This window comes from Trachypithecus francoisi, unplaced genomic scaffold (genome assembly GCF_009764315.1).
Source record: "Trachypithecus francoisi isolate TF-2019V2 unplaced genomic scaffold, Tfra_2.0 Lachesis_group10, whole genome shotgun sequence".
Taxonomy (NCBI): domain Eukaryota; kingdom Metazoa; phylum Chordata; class Mammalia; order Primates; family Cercopithecidae; genus Trachypithecus; species Trachypithecus francoisi.
In genome coordinates this window covers 17878643-17898123 of record NW_022681455.1, presented here as the reverse complement: position 1 = coordinate 17898123, position 19481 = coordinate 17878643, and the positions used below count along the sequence as shown (strand labels likewise).

The 19481-nt window shown below is 40.6% G+C and overlaps 1 protein-coding gene across 6 annotated transcripts in view; it reads left to right on the top strand.

Moving 5' to 3' along the window:
* Positions 1 to 19481, top strand: part of NUP153 (nucleoporin 153) — a 114354-nt gene that overhangs the window by 67542 nt on the left and 27331 nt on the right. For 4 of the 6 annotated variants that reach the window (XM_033216324.1, XM_033216321.1, XM_033216322.1 and 1 more), the window contains 5 exons: positions 448 to 500; positions 742 to 868; positions 13674 to 13811; positions 15065 to 15163; positions 16831 to 16918. In XM_033216324.1, the coding sequence (XP_033072215.1) occupies positions 448 to 500; positions 742 to 868; positions 13674 to 13811; positions 15065 to 15163; positions 16831 to 16918 (505 nt within the window). The remainder of the gene's footprint in view (positions 1 to 447; positions 501 to 741; positions 869 to 13673; positions 13812 to 15064; positions 15164 to 16830; positions 16919 to 19481) is intronic. The other 2 variants (XM_033216323.1, XM_033216320.1) reach the window with 1 other exon arrangement.

Below are 19481 nucleotides of genomic sequence, written 5' to 3'. Positions count from 1 at the left end.
CAGGCTCTTCACATGCATTTCCTGCCCCAGCCCTGTAATCAGCCATTTTTCTAAGGAGTCTTGATTCCTTTCAGTGGACATATTAATTATTTAAGTTGCAGAGAGGCATTTCGAAAGGAATATCTTTGTATATTTGGTTGCACAATTAGCAGGACAAAAAGAGGGATAAGTAAAAGTAATTTTGTGGTTACGTTAGTGAGTGTATTGTCTATATACCACCATTTTGTTAAAATAATGGTTGTGCTCACTGACATTTTTTATGTATAATCTCACCATAACTCTTGGTTACCATTCAGAAGTCAGGGTATAATTTCAAATTTCAGGATTCATTAACTAAAAAGCCATCAAATTCATGATTCTAAATATTAAAATTAATAGGGAGCAAGGTGGTACTAAGAAAATTACAACAAATAAGCAAACGTAAATATGTGTGTATTTTCCCCTCAGACTGGATATGAAAAAAATATGACACCCGGACAAAATAGAGAACAACGAGAAAGGTACTGTCATTTCTTATACAGCTGTACTTCTTTATATTTAACTTGTAAGGTCTGTATTTGATTTATATGTACCTTTTTGAAGATTAAAATCAAAGAACAGAAACTTTATACAAAGAAATCTAAGATTTTAGAATCACATTTGGCTGTGTATATATATTTTTTTACTTGTTAGCAGTTCTAGTTAACAAGTTATGGACCAGAATAATATATCAATTGTTTTAATTTTCTTTTTATTTGCCAGTGGCTTTTCATATCCAAATTTCAGTTTGCCTGCAGCCAATGGTTTATCTTCTGGAGTAGGTGGTGGAGGTGGCAAGATGAGACGAGAAAGAACACGCTTTGTTGCTTCTAAACCTCCAGAGGAGGAGGTAGGGTTGTATACTCATATATTCTTGAGGTTTATTTAAAAAGCACTCGTGTGGTGGTGGTTAGGGGAGACTTGTAGGGGTGGGGTTCGAGGAGACCCAGAGCAAAGTTAATCTGCTATTGACTCAGTTCTTTCAAAATGTATGCTAAAAACCTAACCTAGTACCTTAAATTTCATGGGTATCGTAGAACAAAACAAAAGTACCCGTACTTTTTCAAATAAGGGAATTGCAATTGAAATTATTTGACCCTTGGTATTACTGTATAGTTTTGTCTGTTTGTAAAACATATGTAAATAAGTTCATGAATAGGATTAATGCTATATGTATTCTTTTTTTAAGATACAGTCTCGCTCTGTCACTCAGGCTGAAGTGCAGTGGTGCAATCTCGGCTCACTGCAACATCTGCCTCCTGGGTTCGGGCGATTCTTGTGCCTCAGCCATGCAAGTAGCTGGGACTATAGGCATGTGCCACCATACCTGGCTAATTTTTGTATTTTTTGTAGAGATGGGGTTTCACCATGTTGGCTAGGCTGGGTCGAACTCCTGCCATCAAGTGATCCGCCTGCCTCAGCCTCGCAAAGTGCTGGAATTACAGGCGTGAGCCACTGTGCCCTGCCTGTATTCTTCTTACTTGCCTATTTCTCCTTTTTTGGTGTTGTATTGTGAAAGGTAACTGTAAGTTTTTTAATTTCACTGCTTATATATTTATCCAGTTTGAAGATTTACCATAATCCATTCTGCCATCAGGATACATTTTGGTAGATTTCTAATACACGTTAAAGTGAATATGCACTTTTCTGTCTGCAGACGTGTGATATTTTCTCTAGAATATTTGTCTAGGAATGGAATTGTTGGGATTATAGGGGATGATCCACATCTTCAGCTTTATTAGATGTTGCCATGTTTTCTCTTCAAGGTAGTTTTGCAGTTCAGTATTTCCACCATATGACAATAGATAGATCTTGGGCCATCGTTCTGTGTGTTTTTTTGATATTTGAGTTTTCTCTTGATCCATTTTTTTCCTATGGGGAAGTATACATATATAATTCTTTTATGTATATTAAGAAATATGTATGTGTATGTATATATAATTTATTGTTAGAAAGAGTTCTCTATATATTCTGACCATAAATGTTTGGAAAAGGTAGGGACAGATTTAAGATTGGTTACGTTAACTTTTCTGTCTATATATTGTTCTTTTTTCTAACTACTTTGAGTTGAATGCAAGTTTCATTTTAGTTTTATTATAAATGCATTTCAGCCTAGCTTAACCATTTGAGTTTTGATACATGGTCCTTGCATTTGTCATTTGTTTCTAATTAAAATTTCACAGGTGACTCTCTTATTGACCCTTGAGTTTTAGGCGTATATTTTTAGCTTTTTAAACTTGCTTTTTCTATTTATGTTGATGGAAACAAAATCATGTTTTGGTTGAAGTTGTTGGATGTCTTAGATTTCTTCATGCCTATTGGTATTTTACTCTTCAGGCTTGGAGTGGAGTGCCTTGCATTCTTTTTATCTCTGCTTCTCCTAGTTAGCAGTACTATAGCTCACCAGAATTATGACTTCCTTAGCAGTTTTCACTTTCTGCCATATACATTGACTTGTAATGAGATTTGGGATTATGTTAGTAGACTTGGCTCGATTGCTCGTTTGGAGGCTTTGTCTTTCCCTTAGTCTCTGTTTCTCGCTCTACTAGAGTGTTATGAAGGGAGGGGATGTATTACTGTATATCATTATCTGGAAAGGAAATATCTTGAATGCCGTTGATCATACAAACAGTATATAAATTTTGTAGATTCTGTAGCAAACCAATTTTCTTTTGTTATTAAAGCTCTTTATTATATTTAAGAAATGGGTTGGCAGTCAGGCGCAGTGGCTCATGCCTGTAATCCCAGGACTTTGGGAGGCCAAGGGGCGGATCAAGAGGCCAAGAGATCGAGACCATCCTGGCCAACATGATGAAACCCTGTCTGTAGGCCGGGCGCGGTGGCTCAAGCCTGTAATCCCAGCACTTTGGGAGGCCGAGATGGGCGGATCACGAGGTCAGGAGATCGAGACCATCCTGGCTAACACGGTGAAACCCCTTCTCTACTAAAAATACAAAAAATTAGCCGGGTGTGGTGGCGGGCGCCTGTAGTCCCAGCTACTTGGGAGGCTGAGGCAGGAGAATGGCGTGAACCCGGGAGGCGGAGCTTGTAGTGAGCCGAGATTGCGCCACTGCCCTCCAGCCTGGGCGACAGAGCGAGACTCCGTCTAAAAAAAAAAAAAGAAACCCTGTCTGTACTGAAAATACAAAACTTAGCTGGGCGTGATGGCACACACCTGTAGTCCCAGCTACTTGGGAGGCTGAGGCAGGAGAATCACTTGAACCCCAGAGGTGGAGGTTGCAGTGAGCTGAGATCGCACCACTCTACTCCAGCCTGGCAACAGAGCGAGACTCTGTCTCAAAAACAAAACAAAACAAAAACAAAAGAAATGGGCTGTCTTACCTTGTGTAAATAAGGAATTTATTAGGTTGGTATAGAAGTATTTGGGGTTTTGGATCATGACTTTTAAATCATTATAACTAGGCTCAAACACATCTTTATTGAAAAAAACAGGAACCATTACAATCAACACATTTTTGCCAACGAGAAATAAATTGGCTTATTCCTGTAGCACAAAAATCTGTGCTTTGGGATTTGACAAGCTCTTGGAAAGCATTTTCTGCATCCTGCTGTTATGGAAGTGTTTTCCCTGCAAAACGTTTTCGAGATGCTTGAAGAAGTGATAGTCAGTTGGCGAGAGGTCAGGTGAATATGGCGGATGAGGCAAAACTTTGTAGCCCAATTTCTTCAACTTTTGAAGTGTTGGTTATGCAGTGTGCCATTGGGTGTTGTTGTGGAGAAGAAGTAGGCCCTTTCTGTTGATCGATGCCAGCTGCGGGCATTGCAGTTTTTGGTACATCTCATTGATTGGCTGAGCAGACTTCTCAGATGTAGTGATTTCGCCAGGATTCTGAAAGCTGTAGTGGATTAGACTGGCCGCAGACCAGCAGACAGTGACCGTGGCCTTTTTTTGGTGCAAGTTTGGCTTTGGGAAGTGCTTTGAAGCTTCTTCTTGGTTCAGCTACTGAACTGGTTGTCACCAGTTATCGTGTAAAATCCTCTTTTTGTCCCGTGTCACAATCCGATAAATGGTTTGTTGTTGTTGCATAGAGTAGGAGAAGACGACACTTCAAAACAATTGTTTTTAATTTCACTTAGCTCGAGACACCCACTTATTGAGCTTTTTCACCTTTCCAATTTGCTTCAAATGCTGAATGACCATAGAATGGCTAACGTTGAGTTCTTTGGCAACTTCTCGTGTAGTTTGAGGATCAGGTTTGGTGACTGCTGTCAATTGGTCACTGTCAACTTCCAGTGGCTGGCCATTACACTTTTCATCTTCAAGGCCCTTGTCTCCTTTGCAAACTTTGTTTTTTGTTGTTGTTGTGTGCTTCTTTGGGTGTTTTGTTTTGTTTCTGTTTTGAGACAGTCTTGCTTTGTGGCCCAGGCTGGAGTACAGTAGCATGATCCCAGCACACTGCAGCCTCCTCCTCCTGGGTTCAAGCTATTTTCCTGCCTCAGCCTCCTGAGGCCTCCGAGCCTCCCCTTTCCTGCCTCACTCTCAGCCATGTGTCACAGGCCCAGCTAATTTTTTATATTTTTGATGGAGACAGGGTTTCACCATGTTGACCAGGCTGGTCTTGAACTCCTGACCTCAAGTGATCCGACTGCCTCAGCCTCCCAAAGTGCTGGGATTACAGGCGTGAGCCACAATGCCCAGCCTCCTTTACAAAACTTCTTGAACCACCACTGCAGTATATGTTCATTAGCAGTTCTGGGCCAAATGCATTGTTGATGTTGGTGAGTTGTCTTTGCTGCTTTACAATCCATTTTGAACTCGAATAAGAAAATCACTCAAACTTGCTTTTTGTCTAACATCATTTCCAGTCTAAAATAATATAAAATAAATAGCAAGTAGTAAGTCATCAGCTAAATAACATAAAGGGAGAAATTTGCATTAAAATGATGTATAATGTAACCACATTTAAGAATGTATTCCAGTTATCAAGTGGCAAATTGTTATAATGCAAAACTGCAATTATATTTGCACCAATCTGATATCTGATTCATGTAGCATGAGTTTATTCTTTTTTGACAAGTTTTTACTTTTCCTGGTAAAATCTGTGGCCTGTTTTGTAAAGTTTATCTCTGTATGAGGTAAATACAACTTGGCTTTGTTTGCCACATGATGCATTGTATAGATATTGCTTATTTCCCTTACCCAACAAAAGGGCTTACTGCCTGATGAGCACAGAACCCGTACCATGGCACCAGGTTTTGTTTTGTTTTTTTGAGACAGGGTCTCACTCTGTTTGTCGCCCAGGCTGGAGTGCACGATCTTGGCTCATGGCAACCTCCACCCCCTGCATTCAAGTGATTCTCATGTCTCAGCCTCCCAAGTAGCTGGGATTATAAGCACGCACCACTAAGGCCAGCTATTTATTTTTTATTTTTTTATTTTAGTAGAGATGGGGTTTTGCCATGTTGTCCGGGCTCTTCTCGAATTCCTGACCTTAGGTGATCCCCACCCGCCTCGCTTCCCAAAGTGCTGGGATTACAGGTGTGAGTCACTGTGCCCAGCCAGAAAATAATTTTTAGTATGCCGGACAATAAGAGCAAAATATTATTAATATTAATAAAACGAACTGTTCATTACAACAAAGTCATACCAAACATGTATCTGCAAGACAGCTAAAACTAAGCTACAGATAATCAACCTGAGCTTCAGCTTAAGATCTCAGAAGTTTTATTTTTAAAAACTGAAGCTGAAGGTGAAGCCATGCTCCAAAGAATTAAAGAAATCAGTGGCTAACAGGTATTCTTGAACTTACAAGATGGCAGATAAGAAACAGCTTGCTGAAGCCCTCTCCACTTGTGAGATAACAAAACTGACTGAAATTGGCTGGAACTAATATGACCAATTAGAGTCTGCAGAATGAGCTTGCTGACATCACAGCCCAGATTTCCACATTTCATTCTAACTGCCCCAGAATTTGCACATGTGGCCCGTAAAGATGCCTGAAGAGACAACTGTGCACGACCAGGGACTTTTCAGACCTCCTCTTTGCTGCCCCAGAATCTACCCGCTAAACCTTTCCTAATAAACATATTGCCTTAAGGCCAATTTGCGGGGAGACAGATTTGAGCTGGACTCCTGTCTTCCTTGTTGGTTGACTCTAAGTAAAGCTTTCCTTTCTTCAGAAACCTGGTGCCAGCCAAGTTGGGAGGCTCGCTTGAGCCCAGGAGTTTGAGATCAGCCAGGGCAACATGGCGAAACCCCATGTGTACAAAAAAATGACAAAAATTAACCAGGCATGGTGGTCAGCGCCTGTAGTCCCAGCTACTAGGGAGGCTGAAGTGCGAGGATCACCCCAGCCTGGGAGACTCTGTCTTTTAAAAACAAAACAAAACAAAACAAAAAAAAACTCCTCTTCACTCATGTCTGTATCACCTCCTCCCCTGTTTGGGCCCCTTCTCTTCATTCTGGCCAACTGCCAACTGCCAATTTTGCATCGCAGGATTCTTCACTCAGTTCTTCCCGTTGCTGGCTCTGTTCCACCCTGAAGTTATAGTGTCCACATTTCTGAGGAAAGAGGTACTAATGTGATGTCAGCCCCAAACTTTCTGCCCACCTTGTGGTTTGTTTGTTTGTTTGTTTGACAGAGTCTTGCTCTGTCTCCCAGGATGGAGTGCAGTGGTGCAATCTCGGCTTACTGCAACCTCCACCTTCTGAGTTTAAGCAATTCTCCTGCCTCAGCCTCCTGAGTAGCTGGCATTACAAGCATATGCCACCATGCCCAGCTAAATTTTGTATTGTTAGTAGAGACGGGGTTTCACCATATTGGCCAGGCTGGTCTCAAACTCCTGACCTCAAGAGATCAGCCCGCCTTGGCCTCCCAAAGGGCTGGGATTACAGGGGTGAACCACCATACCCATCCCCACCTTGTGTTTTATATCTATATAGAATAGGTTTGGATACACACTTCTGTAGTTATTTGGAACGCAATGCTGCTTGTTTGTATCAGATGTCAGATATGTTCAGACCATGAATCGTTTCTTTGTTCAGTTGTAATTAGTGGGAATTTTTGGTAAAAAATTAAGATTGGCCGGTCACTGTGGCTCACACCTGTAATCCCAGCGCTTTGGGGAGGCTGAGACTGGCAGATCACCTGAGGTCAGGAGTTCGAGACCAGCCTGGCCAACATGGTGAAACCCTGTCTCTACTAAAAACACAAAAATTAGCTGGGTGTGATCCTAGCTACTTGGGAAGTTGAGGCAGAAGAATCGCTTGAACCTGGGAGGGGGAGGTTGCAGTGAACTGAGATCACACCACTGCACTCCTGCCTGGGTGACAGATTGTCTCAAAAAAAAAAAAAGATTAAAGTTATTTTTGTGGGGGCGGTATTTTCATGGGCCTTTGGAAGAGTCAAATGGAAGAGATTTAGTTTTAATGAAATATAAACACATTATGCTAATTTCCGATAGTGTTGCTATTTAGCAGGAATGGATGTATTCTGATCCATTAAATTCAGGTTAGTAGAACTCTGTATGTAAAATTACCCATTTGGAACGATTTTTTTTTTTTTTTTTTTGAGACAGAATCCTGCTCAGTCGCCTAGGCTGGAGTGCAGTAGTGCGATCTCGGCTCACTGCAAGCTCTACCTCCCAGCACTTTCGGAGGCTGAGGTAGGCGGATAACGAGGTCAGGAATTCGAGACCAGCCTGGCCAACACAGTGAAACCCCGTCTCTACTAAAATACAAAAATACAAAAAAAAGCCGAGTGTAGTGGCAGGCACCTCTAGTCCCAGCTACTTGGGAGGCTGAGGCAGGAGAATGGCGTGAACCCAGGAGGCGGAGGTTGCAGTGAGCCAAGATCGCACCACTACACTCCAGCCTGGGTAACAAGATCGAAACTCCGTCTCAAAAAGGAAAAAAAAAGAATTGGTTCAAGGTCAGTAAAATAAGGAACCAGTGTGGACATGAGTGTGCCTTACGGAGTTGGCATGAGAGAGTAGATTATATGGTTGATGTTTTTAGGGTTCTCTGTCCACTAGAGGTTGGACAGAGAAGAGAAGCTTCCCTACAAAAATAGCCAGATGCATCTTTTGTTTGCTCCTCCTCCCTCAGTTGATTATGACACATTTCAAACATGAAATGTTGAAAGAACTGTGCAGTGGATACACATAGTAGCAGTTAGATTCCAACATTTTGTGTTACATTTGCTTTATCAAAAAAAAAAAAAAAAATTTTACCTGTCCCATCTTTTTGTTGTGGTGCATTTTAAAGATAGTTGAAGACATTAGTATGCTTTGCCCCCAAATACTTCAGCATACATAGAATGAAGTAGAGTTAATATTTGTTTTTTTATAATATAGCAAAATTGACATATAGTGAAATGTTAAATTCTTAGGTGTGCCATTTAATAAATTTGACAAATGCTTACACGTGTATTCCAAGCCCCATGAAGATATTGAATATTTCTATCATCCTAGAAATTTCAGTTGTCCTCCTTCTCAGTCAGTTGCCGTTACCTCCTACCCCAGAGGCAATCACTGTTCTCATTTTTTCCACCACATATTGGTTTTGCTTGTTCTGCAACTTCATATAGTTACTCACTACATATCCTTTTGTCCCTGGCTGTTGTGACTAAAGCTACTAGGCACATTCTTGTTCAGATCTTTTTGTAAATAATTTTTTTCTCTGGGGTAAATACCTGGAAGAAGAGGTGCTAAGTTGTATGTTTAACTTTCTAAGGAGCCATCATACTGTTTTCAGAAGTGTTTGTGCCATTTTATATCCCTCCCAGCAGTGTATGAACATTTTATTTAGTTTGTATCCTTACCGATAGTTGATAGTCATCTTTTAAATTTTAGTCATTCTGGTTTGTGTGTAGTGGTATCACATTGTAATTTTAATTTGCATTTCCTTGATGACTAATAATATTGTGTTCTTTTTATGTGCTGATTGGCTATTTGTGCATCTTTTTTTGTAAGGTGTCTGTTCAGTTCTTTCTTTTTTTTCTTTTTTTTTTTGAGATGGAGTCTTGTTCTGTCACCCAGGCTGGAGTGCAGTGGCGTGATCTTGGCTCACTGCAACCCCCGCCTCCCAGGTTCAAGCAACTCTCCTGTGTCAGCCTCCCAAGTAGCTGGGATTACAGGCGGATGCCGTCATGCCCAGCTAATTTTTTGTGTTTTATTAGAGACACCGTGGTTTCACCGTGTTGCCCAGGCTGGTCTCAAACTCATGAGCTCAGGCAACCCACCCGCCTTGGCCTACCAAAGTGTGAGAATTACAGACATGAGCCACTGCTCTTGACCATTCTGTTCAGTTCTTTTGCCCTTGTAAGAATTGGGTTGTCATCTTCTTTTTTTTTTCCTTTTTTTGAGACAGTTTTGCTCTTGTTGCCCAGGCTGGAGTGCAGTGGTGTGGTCTCAGCTTACCTCCATCTCGCAGGTTGAAGTCTCCCTAGTAGCTGGGATTACAGGTGTGCACCACCACGCCCAGCTAATTTTTTTTGTATTTTTAGTAGAGATGGGTTTCTCCATGTTGGTCAGGCTGGTCTGAAACTCTTGACCTAAGGTGATCCAACAGCCTTGGCCTCCCAGAGTGCTGGGATTACAGGCCGTGAGCCACCGTGCCCAGCCAGTTGTCTTCTTACTGTGTTTTAGGAGGTCTTTATAAATTCTTGACCGAGGTATTTTGTCAGATACATGTCTTAACAAATATTTTTTTCCCAGTATGACTTGCCTGTTCATTTTCTTAATGATATCCTTTGATTGGCCTATATTGTAAATTTTATGAAACCTGGATTTTTTTTTCTAATATTTTTATTCTTTGTGTCCTAAGGAAAATTTGCCTGTTGCCAGGCTACAAAGATAGTTTCCTGTGCTTGCTTCTAGAAGCTTTGTAATTTTGCTTTTGTAGTTTTTTAATTTCTTCTGATTTTTGTATTTGACCCATGGATTATTTAGAAATGTATTGAATTTCCAAATATTTGGGGGGAGGGTATCGGTTTCTAATTTAATTTCATTGTGATTAGAAAAAGATTGAGATTATGACTTCAGTGTTTTGAAATGTATTGAGACTTATTTTATAGTTCAGTATATGGTCTGCATGATAATTTTTTTTTTTTTTTTTTTTTTTGAGACGGAGTCTGGCTCTGTCGCCCAGGCTGGAGTGCAGTGGCCGGATCTCAGCTCACTGCAAGCTCCGCCTCCTGGGTTTACGCCATTCTCTCGCCTCAGACTCCCGAGTAGCTGGGACTACAGGCGCCCGCCATCTCGCCCGGCTAATTTTTTGTATTTTTTTTAGTAGAGACGGGGTTTCACCATGATAGCCATGATGGTCTCGATCTCCTGACCTCGTGATCTGCCCGTCTCGGCCTCCCAAAGTGCTGGGATTACAGGCTTGAGCCACCGCGCCCGGCCTGCATGATAATTCTTAAAGAAAATACATTCTGGCCGGGCGCGGTGGCTCAAGCCTGTAATCCCAGCACTTTGGGAGGCCGAGACGGGCGGATCACGAGGTCAGGAGATCGAGACCATCCTGGCTAACACGGTGAAACCCCGCCTCTACTAAAAATACAAAAACTAGCCGGGCGAGGTGGCGGCGCCTGTAGTCCCAGCTACTCGGGAGGCTGAGGCAGGAGAATGGCATAAACCTGGGAGACGGAGCTTGCAGTGAGCTGAGATCCGGCCACTGCACTCCAGTCCAGGCGACAGAGCGAGACTCCGCCTCAAAAAAAAAAAAAAAAAAGAAAATACATTCTGTAGTTGTTGGGTATAGTGATCTATAGAAGTAAGCTGATAGTATTAGATCTTGTTCTTATTCATTTTTCATGAGGAGGGAGGGTATGGTTAGCCTGTTAAGTTATTGAGAGATGGGGGTTAAAATTGCCAACTTTTATTTGGTGAATTTGTCTTATCCCTTTGATTATGTCTTTTTTTTTTTTTCTGAGATGAGATATCACTCTGTCACCCAGGCTGGAGTGCAGTGGCATGGTCACCTGAGCCTCCCAAGTAGCTGGGACCACAGGCACGTGCCACCATACCTCGCCGATTTTTTAAATCATTTGTAGAGACAAGGTCTCACCATATTGCCCAGGCTGATTTCGAAACTCCTGTGCCGAAGCGATCATCCTATCGTTGCCTCTCAAAGTGCTGAGATTACAGTCATGTGCTACCACGCCTAACGTCAATTTTTTTTTCATGTATTTTGAGGCCCTCATGAGAGCATACACTTTATATTTGTTCTGTGGCTCCATAGTGATTTGTCCTTTTAAGATTATTAAGTGTCCTTTTTAAAAAACCTTTGGAAATATTTTTTGTCTTGAAATCTACTTTGGTATTAATACAGCCACTCTTCTTACTGGAATAAGCCTTGTTAAGCTTAGTAGTTTCAGGGTGTATCTTTTTCCATCCATATATTTTGAGCCTGTCCATGTTTATACTTAAAGTAGGTCTCAGGTAAACAGCATACAAATGAGTTTTGCCTTTCTGTCCATTTTCTGTCTTTTAATTGGAACACCAAATCCATTTATAGTTAATATAATTTTTGATATGGTTGGAGTGATGGCTACCATTGATCCATTGTTTTCTGTTGTTCCTTTTGAAAGCTGCCATTTGGGGGTTAAGGGGATATTTATTATTTAATTATTTAATATATATTATTAGAATTCTGTGTTTATTGGTTTTGTTTTTGTCTTTTGAGATGGGTTCTTGCTGTCACCCAGGATGGAGTGCAGTGGCGCAGTCATGGCCCACTACAGCCTGGAACTCCTGGACTCAGGCCATTCTCCCACCTCAGCCTCCCAGGTACTGGGACTACAGGCATGCCACTGCACCTGGCTAGTTTTTCGTTTGTTTAGTTTTTATAGAGACAGAGTCTCGCTGTGTTGCCCAGACTGGTCTCAAACTCTTGGCCTCAAACTGTCCTGCCTCGGCCTCCCAAAGTGCTGGGGTTACAAGTCATTTTAATTTGTTAGATTTTTAACTCTCCCTCTTTTGCATTATTTAGTGGTTCCTCTTGGGATTTCTCTGTCTTCCATAACTTTTTTCAAATTACTTTATGTTACTTTCATACCACATCCTGTAAAAATAACAAGATTGCAACTATATAGTTAGATTTATTCCCGGTCTTCCCTGGCATTTATGCTGTACTTACTTGTATTACATCTGGAGAGGCTGTAAATTCAATGTGTAGTTTTTACTTTATATATAGTGAAATTTATTTTAAAGAAATTAAGAGAAAAAAAGTTGTTGTTTGCTAACATATTCCTCATGTCTTTCTGAAATCTGAGTTTCCATTTGGTAACATTTCCTTTCAGCCTGAAGAACCTGTAGAGCAGGTTTTATGGAAGTAGATTCTTAGTTTTATCTGGAAGTGTCTTTATTTTGCTTTGGGCTTTTGGATCAACTTTATTGTGGTGTGATTTATTTACAATAAACTGCATCCATTTGAAGTATTCAAATTATTTTAGCTGGCAGTGGACTTCTCTGAACTCATTCTGTCTCCCCGGTAGCAGGCAGCAGCTTAAACTTTTTAGTTTTATTTGGCAGCTTGGCGTCTGCCTTACAGCTGTGTAGTTTACAGGTCCACCAGGGATTTAGGTGGCTTATATGTAGACTTTGAGGTTGCCTTTCTGTGGCTCTTCATTTCTGCATCTCACCTCCTTTTCTGGCTGATTGTTCAGTTAACAGGTTTCCTGTTTTCTCTCAGAACTTCAGGTATTCAGTGGCACCAACTCATGAAGAGAACAGGAAGCTCACTCAGTGCCCTTCCCATCTTCCGAGTGTCCTCTCCCATCCAGTTTCTTCTCACTTTTGGTTGCTCTCGTGCCTTCAGATGATTGTTTCTTTATAATTTTTTCCAGAGTGTATAATTATCGTATATCTGAACATTTGTCAAGTAGAAGCTACTCTGCTTTTAGCAGAAGTGGAACTCGTTTTGTTTGTTTTTAATCTGGGGATCATTGGAGACTTAGGGTGCTCTTTGTTCATTTGGGTTAAAAATCAAAGTGGCTGTCCAGACTCCTCAGTACTCACAGTTACTAAATGCTTGTTTCACATGCCAAGACCATATGGTGCTCCCCCCGACCCCCTTGTCTGCAAGGGATATGTTCCAGGAATCCCAGGGCATACCAGAAACTGCAGATAGTGTTGAACCCTGTATGTACTGTGTGTTTTCCTGTAATACATATCTATTATAAAGTTTAATTTATAATTAGGCACAGTCAGAGATTAACAACAACAATAAAATAGAACAATTTTAACACTATAATGTAATAAAGGTTATATGAATGTAGTCTCTTTTTCTCTCAAAATAATCTTATTGTATATAATATTTTTGGATCATGGTTAACCGTGGGTCAGGGAAGCTGGAAATTAAAACCATGGGTAAGGTAGGCTAATATATATAGCTTTATGTTTCATATTAATACAACAACTGTAGTATATTGTAAGAATTACTTTTTTTTTCCCCTCAGTTCTACCAATTAGGAAATTGGTACAGAAGGCAGTTAGGGTCCCAAAGTCACATGGCTGGTTGGTGGCACAGCTGGGATTAAAAATCTTGTTTAGTTTTTCTGATTGAAGAACCCACAACTTGAACACTACATGGTGCCATCTTCTTCCTGTATACTTTCATGCTGAAAATAAGTAGAGATAAAAGAATGATGTGAAAGATGAAATATATCATGCAACATGTTATGTTTTAGGAAATGGAAGTTCCGGTATTACCGAAAATCTCTCTACCAATCACCAGTTCTTCACTGCCTACCTTTAATTTTAGTTCCCCTGAGATCACAGCTTCCTCTCCATCACCCATCAATTCGTCTCAATCATTAACAAACAAGGTACAAAACCATTGTATAAATACAGGTGACATTTGTTCTTTAATTCTTTATTTAAAAAAATCCTATAAACAGTGGTTAATTTTCATTATGGAAATTAATAACTCATAATAAATGGAAATGGAAATGCGGTTTTGCTTTTTTAAAAAAATGTACAGGTATCTTGGATATATTATGATGGAGTGTTCATCAACTCTTATGCAATACCATAGAGAAGGAGATTCTTGTAAATTTGTTTCCAAATAGTGTTTCCAATAAGATACTTTTTGGGTAGAAGTGCACTCAGTGTTTCATGTTATTACTTCTCAGCTAGGCTTAACATCTTTGAATCTGCTCCTGAATTTTTTTTTATTTTTGAGGTGGTGTCCTGCTGTATTGCCGAGGCTAGAGAGCAGTGGTATAATCACAGCTCATTGCAGCTTCCATCTCTTGGGCTCAAGTGATCCTCCCACCTCAGCCTCTTGAGTAGCTGGGACTACAGGTGTACACCACCACAGCCAGCTAATTAAAAAAATTTTTTTTCTTAATATTTATTTATTTTTTGAGCTTGAGTCTCACCCTGTCGCCTAGGCTGGAGTCCAGTGGCATGATCTTGGCTCACTGCAACCTCCACCTCCCAGGTTCAAGTGATTCTCCTGCCTCAGCCTCCTGAGTAGCTGGGATTATAGGTGTGCACTACCATGCCCGGCTAATTTTTGTATTTTTAGTAGAGTCAACGTTTCACCATGTTGGTTAGGCTGACCTCGAACTCCTGGCTTCAGGTGATCCGCCTGCCTTGGCCCTACAAAGTACTAGGATTACAAGCATGAGCCACCACTCCTGGCCACAAAATATTTTTATAGGTGAGGTCTTGCTGTGTTACCCAGGCTGGTCTTGAAATCTTGGGTTCAAGCAATTCTTTCTGTCATGGCTTCCCAAAGTGCTGGGATTACAGGTGTGAGGCACTATGCCTGGCCTGCTCCTGAAATTTTAATGCTTGCTTTCTTGCTTTGACTTCTTCTGAACACATTCTTATAGATGTTACTTTACTTTTTTATACAAATATCCACCTCTAAGATTGTGTGTACTCATAAGAGGAAGCCAGATTTTGTAGCACTTACAGTTCTGTTTTTCAGAACTTAAAGTGAGATTTTTAAATTTAAAAGGAAAAAAATACTTAGTGTCTTTGGAATAATGACTTTGCTTAATGTCTTTTATTATCACTTTATTTTTCTAAAGCTCTTTTTGTGTCATTTCTTAATAATTTGGAAAACCAGGTACAAATGACCTCTCCAAGCAGCACTGGCAGTCCCATGTTTAAATTTTCATCTCCAATCGTAAAATCTACTGAGGCAGATGTACTACCTCCATCATCTGTAAGTAACAAGCAAGGAATAGTATATATTTATACTAAATATACATATTTAGTATATATAAAGCCATGTTATATTTTTATCAAATCTAAGATGCCATTGGTGGTGAGAAACACTATTATTTTTCTTCCAACTTAAAAAATACTCTGTAAAAATCTTTTGAACAGTTGTGTATTCTTCACTACATAGTGTACACATATATGAATATTCATTTTCTTTTGTACCATTTGAAAGTTAAAATGCAAACATCTGAATTTCCTAAATTCTTCTCCATGTATCCCTTAAGAAAAAGGACATTCCTTTGCATCCCCACAATACAGCTATCATACCCAAGAAGTTTGGGATGATCTAATAACGACATGGTCCATATTCAGATTTCCCCATTATCCCCAGACTGTCCTTTAATTGCTGTTTTATTTCTATTGGTCCTAGAGCCAGTTAAAGACTAGAACCTAATCAACTGCATTATATTGCATTTAGTTAAAACGTGTCTTGATTGACCTTTAATCTAGAAAAGTTCTGGGCATTTTTTCTTTCATGATGGAAAAGTAAATGTTTGGGGTAAGAATAATACATAGTTTAATATTCAAATTGCCCCAGATTTGGCATGTTTATATTATTTTAATATGTCACTTTCTGGTTTTGACTGTGTTCTTGCCTTCTGACACAAGTAGATGTTACAGATCAAATGTAATTTCCTTGCCACATGCTGAAATCCATCAGTTGTCCCAGAAGTCTCATACTTTTTATTAGAAAATGGCATTCGAGGCCGGGCACGGTGGCACATGCCTGTAATCCCAGCACTTTGGGAGGCAGAGGCGGGTGGATCACTTGAGGTCTAGAGTTCGAGACTAGCCTGACCAACAGAATGAAACACTGTCTCTACTAAAAAAAAAAAAAAAGAAAAAGAAAATACAAAATTAGCCAGGCGTGGTGGTGCACGCCTGTAATCCCAACTACTCAGGAGGTTGAGACAGGAGAATTGCTTGAACCTGGGAGGTAGAGGGTGCAGTGAGCCAGGATTGTGCCATTGCACTCCAGCCTGGGCAACAAGAGTGAAACTCCACCTCAAAACAAAACAAAAAAAGAAAGAAAGAAAATGGCATTCAGAAACTGGAACTGGACATTAGGAGCACACCATCATTATTTTATATACTGTTTTGGAGGAAAAAATGCCTGAGAAATTTTAAATGTTGTCTGTTAAATTGTGACATTGCCATTCAATATAAGAATCTCACTTTTAGAGATAGTGAAATATGATAAACCATATCTTAAAATAGATGAAAGGATGTTTTTGACTTGGAATAAAAGTAAGCACTTATCTGTGCCAGGCGCGGTGGCTCATGCCTGTAATCCCAGCACTTTGGGAGGCTGAGGCAGGCAGATCATGAGGTCAGTAGATCGAGACCGTCCTGGCTAACACGGTGAAACCCTGTCTCTACTAGAAATAGAAAAAATTAGCCGGGTGCCTATAGTCCCAGCTACTTGGGAGGCTGAGGCAGAAGAATGGTGTGAACCCAGGAGGCAGAGGGTGCAGTGAGCCAAGATTGCGCCACTGCACTCCAACCTGGGTGGCAGAGTAAGCTCTGTCTCAAAAAAAAGAAAAAAAAAAAGCTCCATATTTGATACTTATTGAAAACTAAGTATAAGGATATTCTTTCTCTTTACAGATTGGATTTACATTTAGTGTGCCTGTTGCAAAAACAGCAGAACTTTCTGGTTCTATTGGTACTTTACAACCAATTATAAGTAGTTCAGGTAAGTAAAAATTTCTCACATTTTAACATAAAAACAATTGCATACAGTAGATTAGTATTTCGAGTTCTTTAACCTTTGGTAATTCTGATGAATGCCTTCATTTGGATGAAATTAGCTCTGAAAAGCAAGTGGGCACTATTATTTAACCTTTTGGCAGTGCTTTTTATTAATTATCTTCAGAAATACTTAGCTCCCTAAATGGAAGTGTCAGTTTGGTTTTGAGAGAGATAGGCCTGGTAGCAAATTTATCCACTATCTTTGTTTAGTCAAAACAAGGTGACAAATTAGTTATAAAGCAAGTCTCATAAGAAATTTACAGGTTGTCTACGTTACAGTTGTAGTAGATTTTGTTTCTAGTTTTTACCGTTCAGTTTGCAAGCATTTTTATGTATAAAGGTTATGCAGGCCCATGTAGATTGTGATACATAATTTCTGAACTGAAGAAATCACCATCATTGAAGGAAGGAGGCCATGGGTCATGCCTGTAAACCCAGCAGTTTGGGAGGCTGTGGTGGGAGGATTGCTTGAAGCCAGGAGTTCAAGACAATTCTGGGCAGCAAAGCGAGACTCATCCCTACCAAAAAAGAAAAGAAAAAGAAATAGCCAGGTGGTGGTGTGAGCCTGTAGTCCCAGCTACTTGTGAGGCTGAAGTGGGAGAATTGCTTGAGCCCAGAAAGTCGAGGCTGCAGTGAGCTATGATTGCATTACCACACTACAGCTGGCTGATAGAGCAAGACCCTGTCTAAAAAAAAAGAAAGGCCGGGCGCGGTGGCTCAAGCCTGTAATCCCAGCACTTTGGGAGGCCGAGGCGGGCGGATCACAAGGTCAGGAGATCGAGACCATCCTGGCTAACACGGTGAAACCCCGTCTCTACTAAAAAATACAAAAAACTAGCCGGGCGAGGTGGCGGGCGCCTGTAGTCCCAGCTACTCGGGAGGCTGAGGCAGGAGAATGGCGTGAACCCGGGAGGTGGAGCTTGCAGTGAGCTGAGATCTGGCCACTGCACTCCAGCTTGGGTGACAGAGCGAGACTCCATCTCAAAAAAAAAAAAAAAAAAAAAAAAGAAAAGAGAGAAATAAACAATCAGAGAATTAAAACAGAATTTTTTTTTTTTTTTTAATTGAGACGGAGTCTCACTCTGTTGCCCAGGCAGGAGTGCAATGGCATAGTCTTGGCTCCCTGCAACCTCTGCCTCCCGAGTTTGATTTCTCCTGCCAGTAGCTTGGAGTACAGGTGCCTGCCACTATGCCAGCTAATTTTTTTTAATTTTTTAATTGTGAGACGGAGTCTCGCTCTGTCCCCCAGGCTGGAGTGCAGGGGCACGATCTCGGCTCACTACAAGCTCCGCCTTCCGGGTTCACATCATTCTCCTGCCTCAGCCTCCCGAGCAACTGCGACTACAGGTGCCCGCCACCATGCCCGGCTAATTTTTTTGTATTTTTAGTAGAGACGGAGTTTCACCATGTTGGCCAGGATGGTCTCAATCTCCTGACCTCGTGATCCGCCCACCTCAGCCTCCTGAAGTGCTGGGATTACAGGCGTGAGCCACCATGCCCGGCTCCCCAGCTAATTTTTTGTATTTTTAGTAGAGACAGGATTTCACCATGTTTTGGCCAGGCTAGTCACGAACCCCTGACCTCAGGTAATCTGCCCGCCTCAGCCTCCCAAAGTGTTGGGATTACAGACGTGAGCCACTGTGCCCGGCCGAATTTTTTTTTATAATGGTGTTTTTCTTTTAAGTGTTTGGGAAAATCAGAAACACCTGAGCTGAGTTACTCAGGTCAGTAATTTTGAGCAAGGGCATTTTACCGGAGAAATATAAACACAAAGCTCAAGGTCACAGGAAAAAGAGAAAAGCATGACACACTTTAGAATTGTAAGTAATTTCTCATGAGGTTGGAGAGGTAGCTTTAAATCCTAAAAGTTCTGAAATTCTATGCTAATGAATTGGATTTTATTCTGCCTACAGCAGGGAGATGTTGTATTTTTTCCTGGGGGTGAGATGGATGTGAGTATAGTGATAGCAGTGTGGTGAGTGCTAGTATGCGTTGGAGTGGCATATTAGAGGCAGAAACATGAGTTGGGAGATATTACCCTATCCAGAAGCATTTCTTCAAGGATATTCTGAGTTTGGGAATTTTTAAAAACTAGATCCTCAAAAGATAGATTAAAAGACAAAAAGAGCCAGGACATAGAAGCTAACGAGGTATCTTTGGCTTTGAATGATCTTGAAGATAAGAGTCCAGATTATGGAAGTGGCCCAAACTAAGAATTTGACTGGTATGTTTGCTACCTTATCTTTTTTATTTTATTGGCTAACACAGCCTTACGTAATAGAAATTAATAAGCAATTTCCATTGTATTTCCTATCACAAAGGTTTTTTTTTTTTAAATGTTAACTATGAATTCAAGAGGATTAAACCTCTTCAAATTACCAATTTCATGACTTATTATGAGGAAAGGCATTAAAACATTCCCCACCTTTTGCTAATGTGTTACTAATGATAGCTGAATAATTAACCATTTGTTACAACAGCTTTGTTTCATTATATCTCGGGAAGTT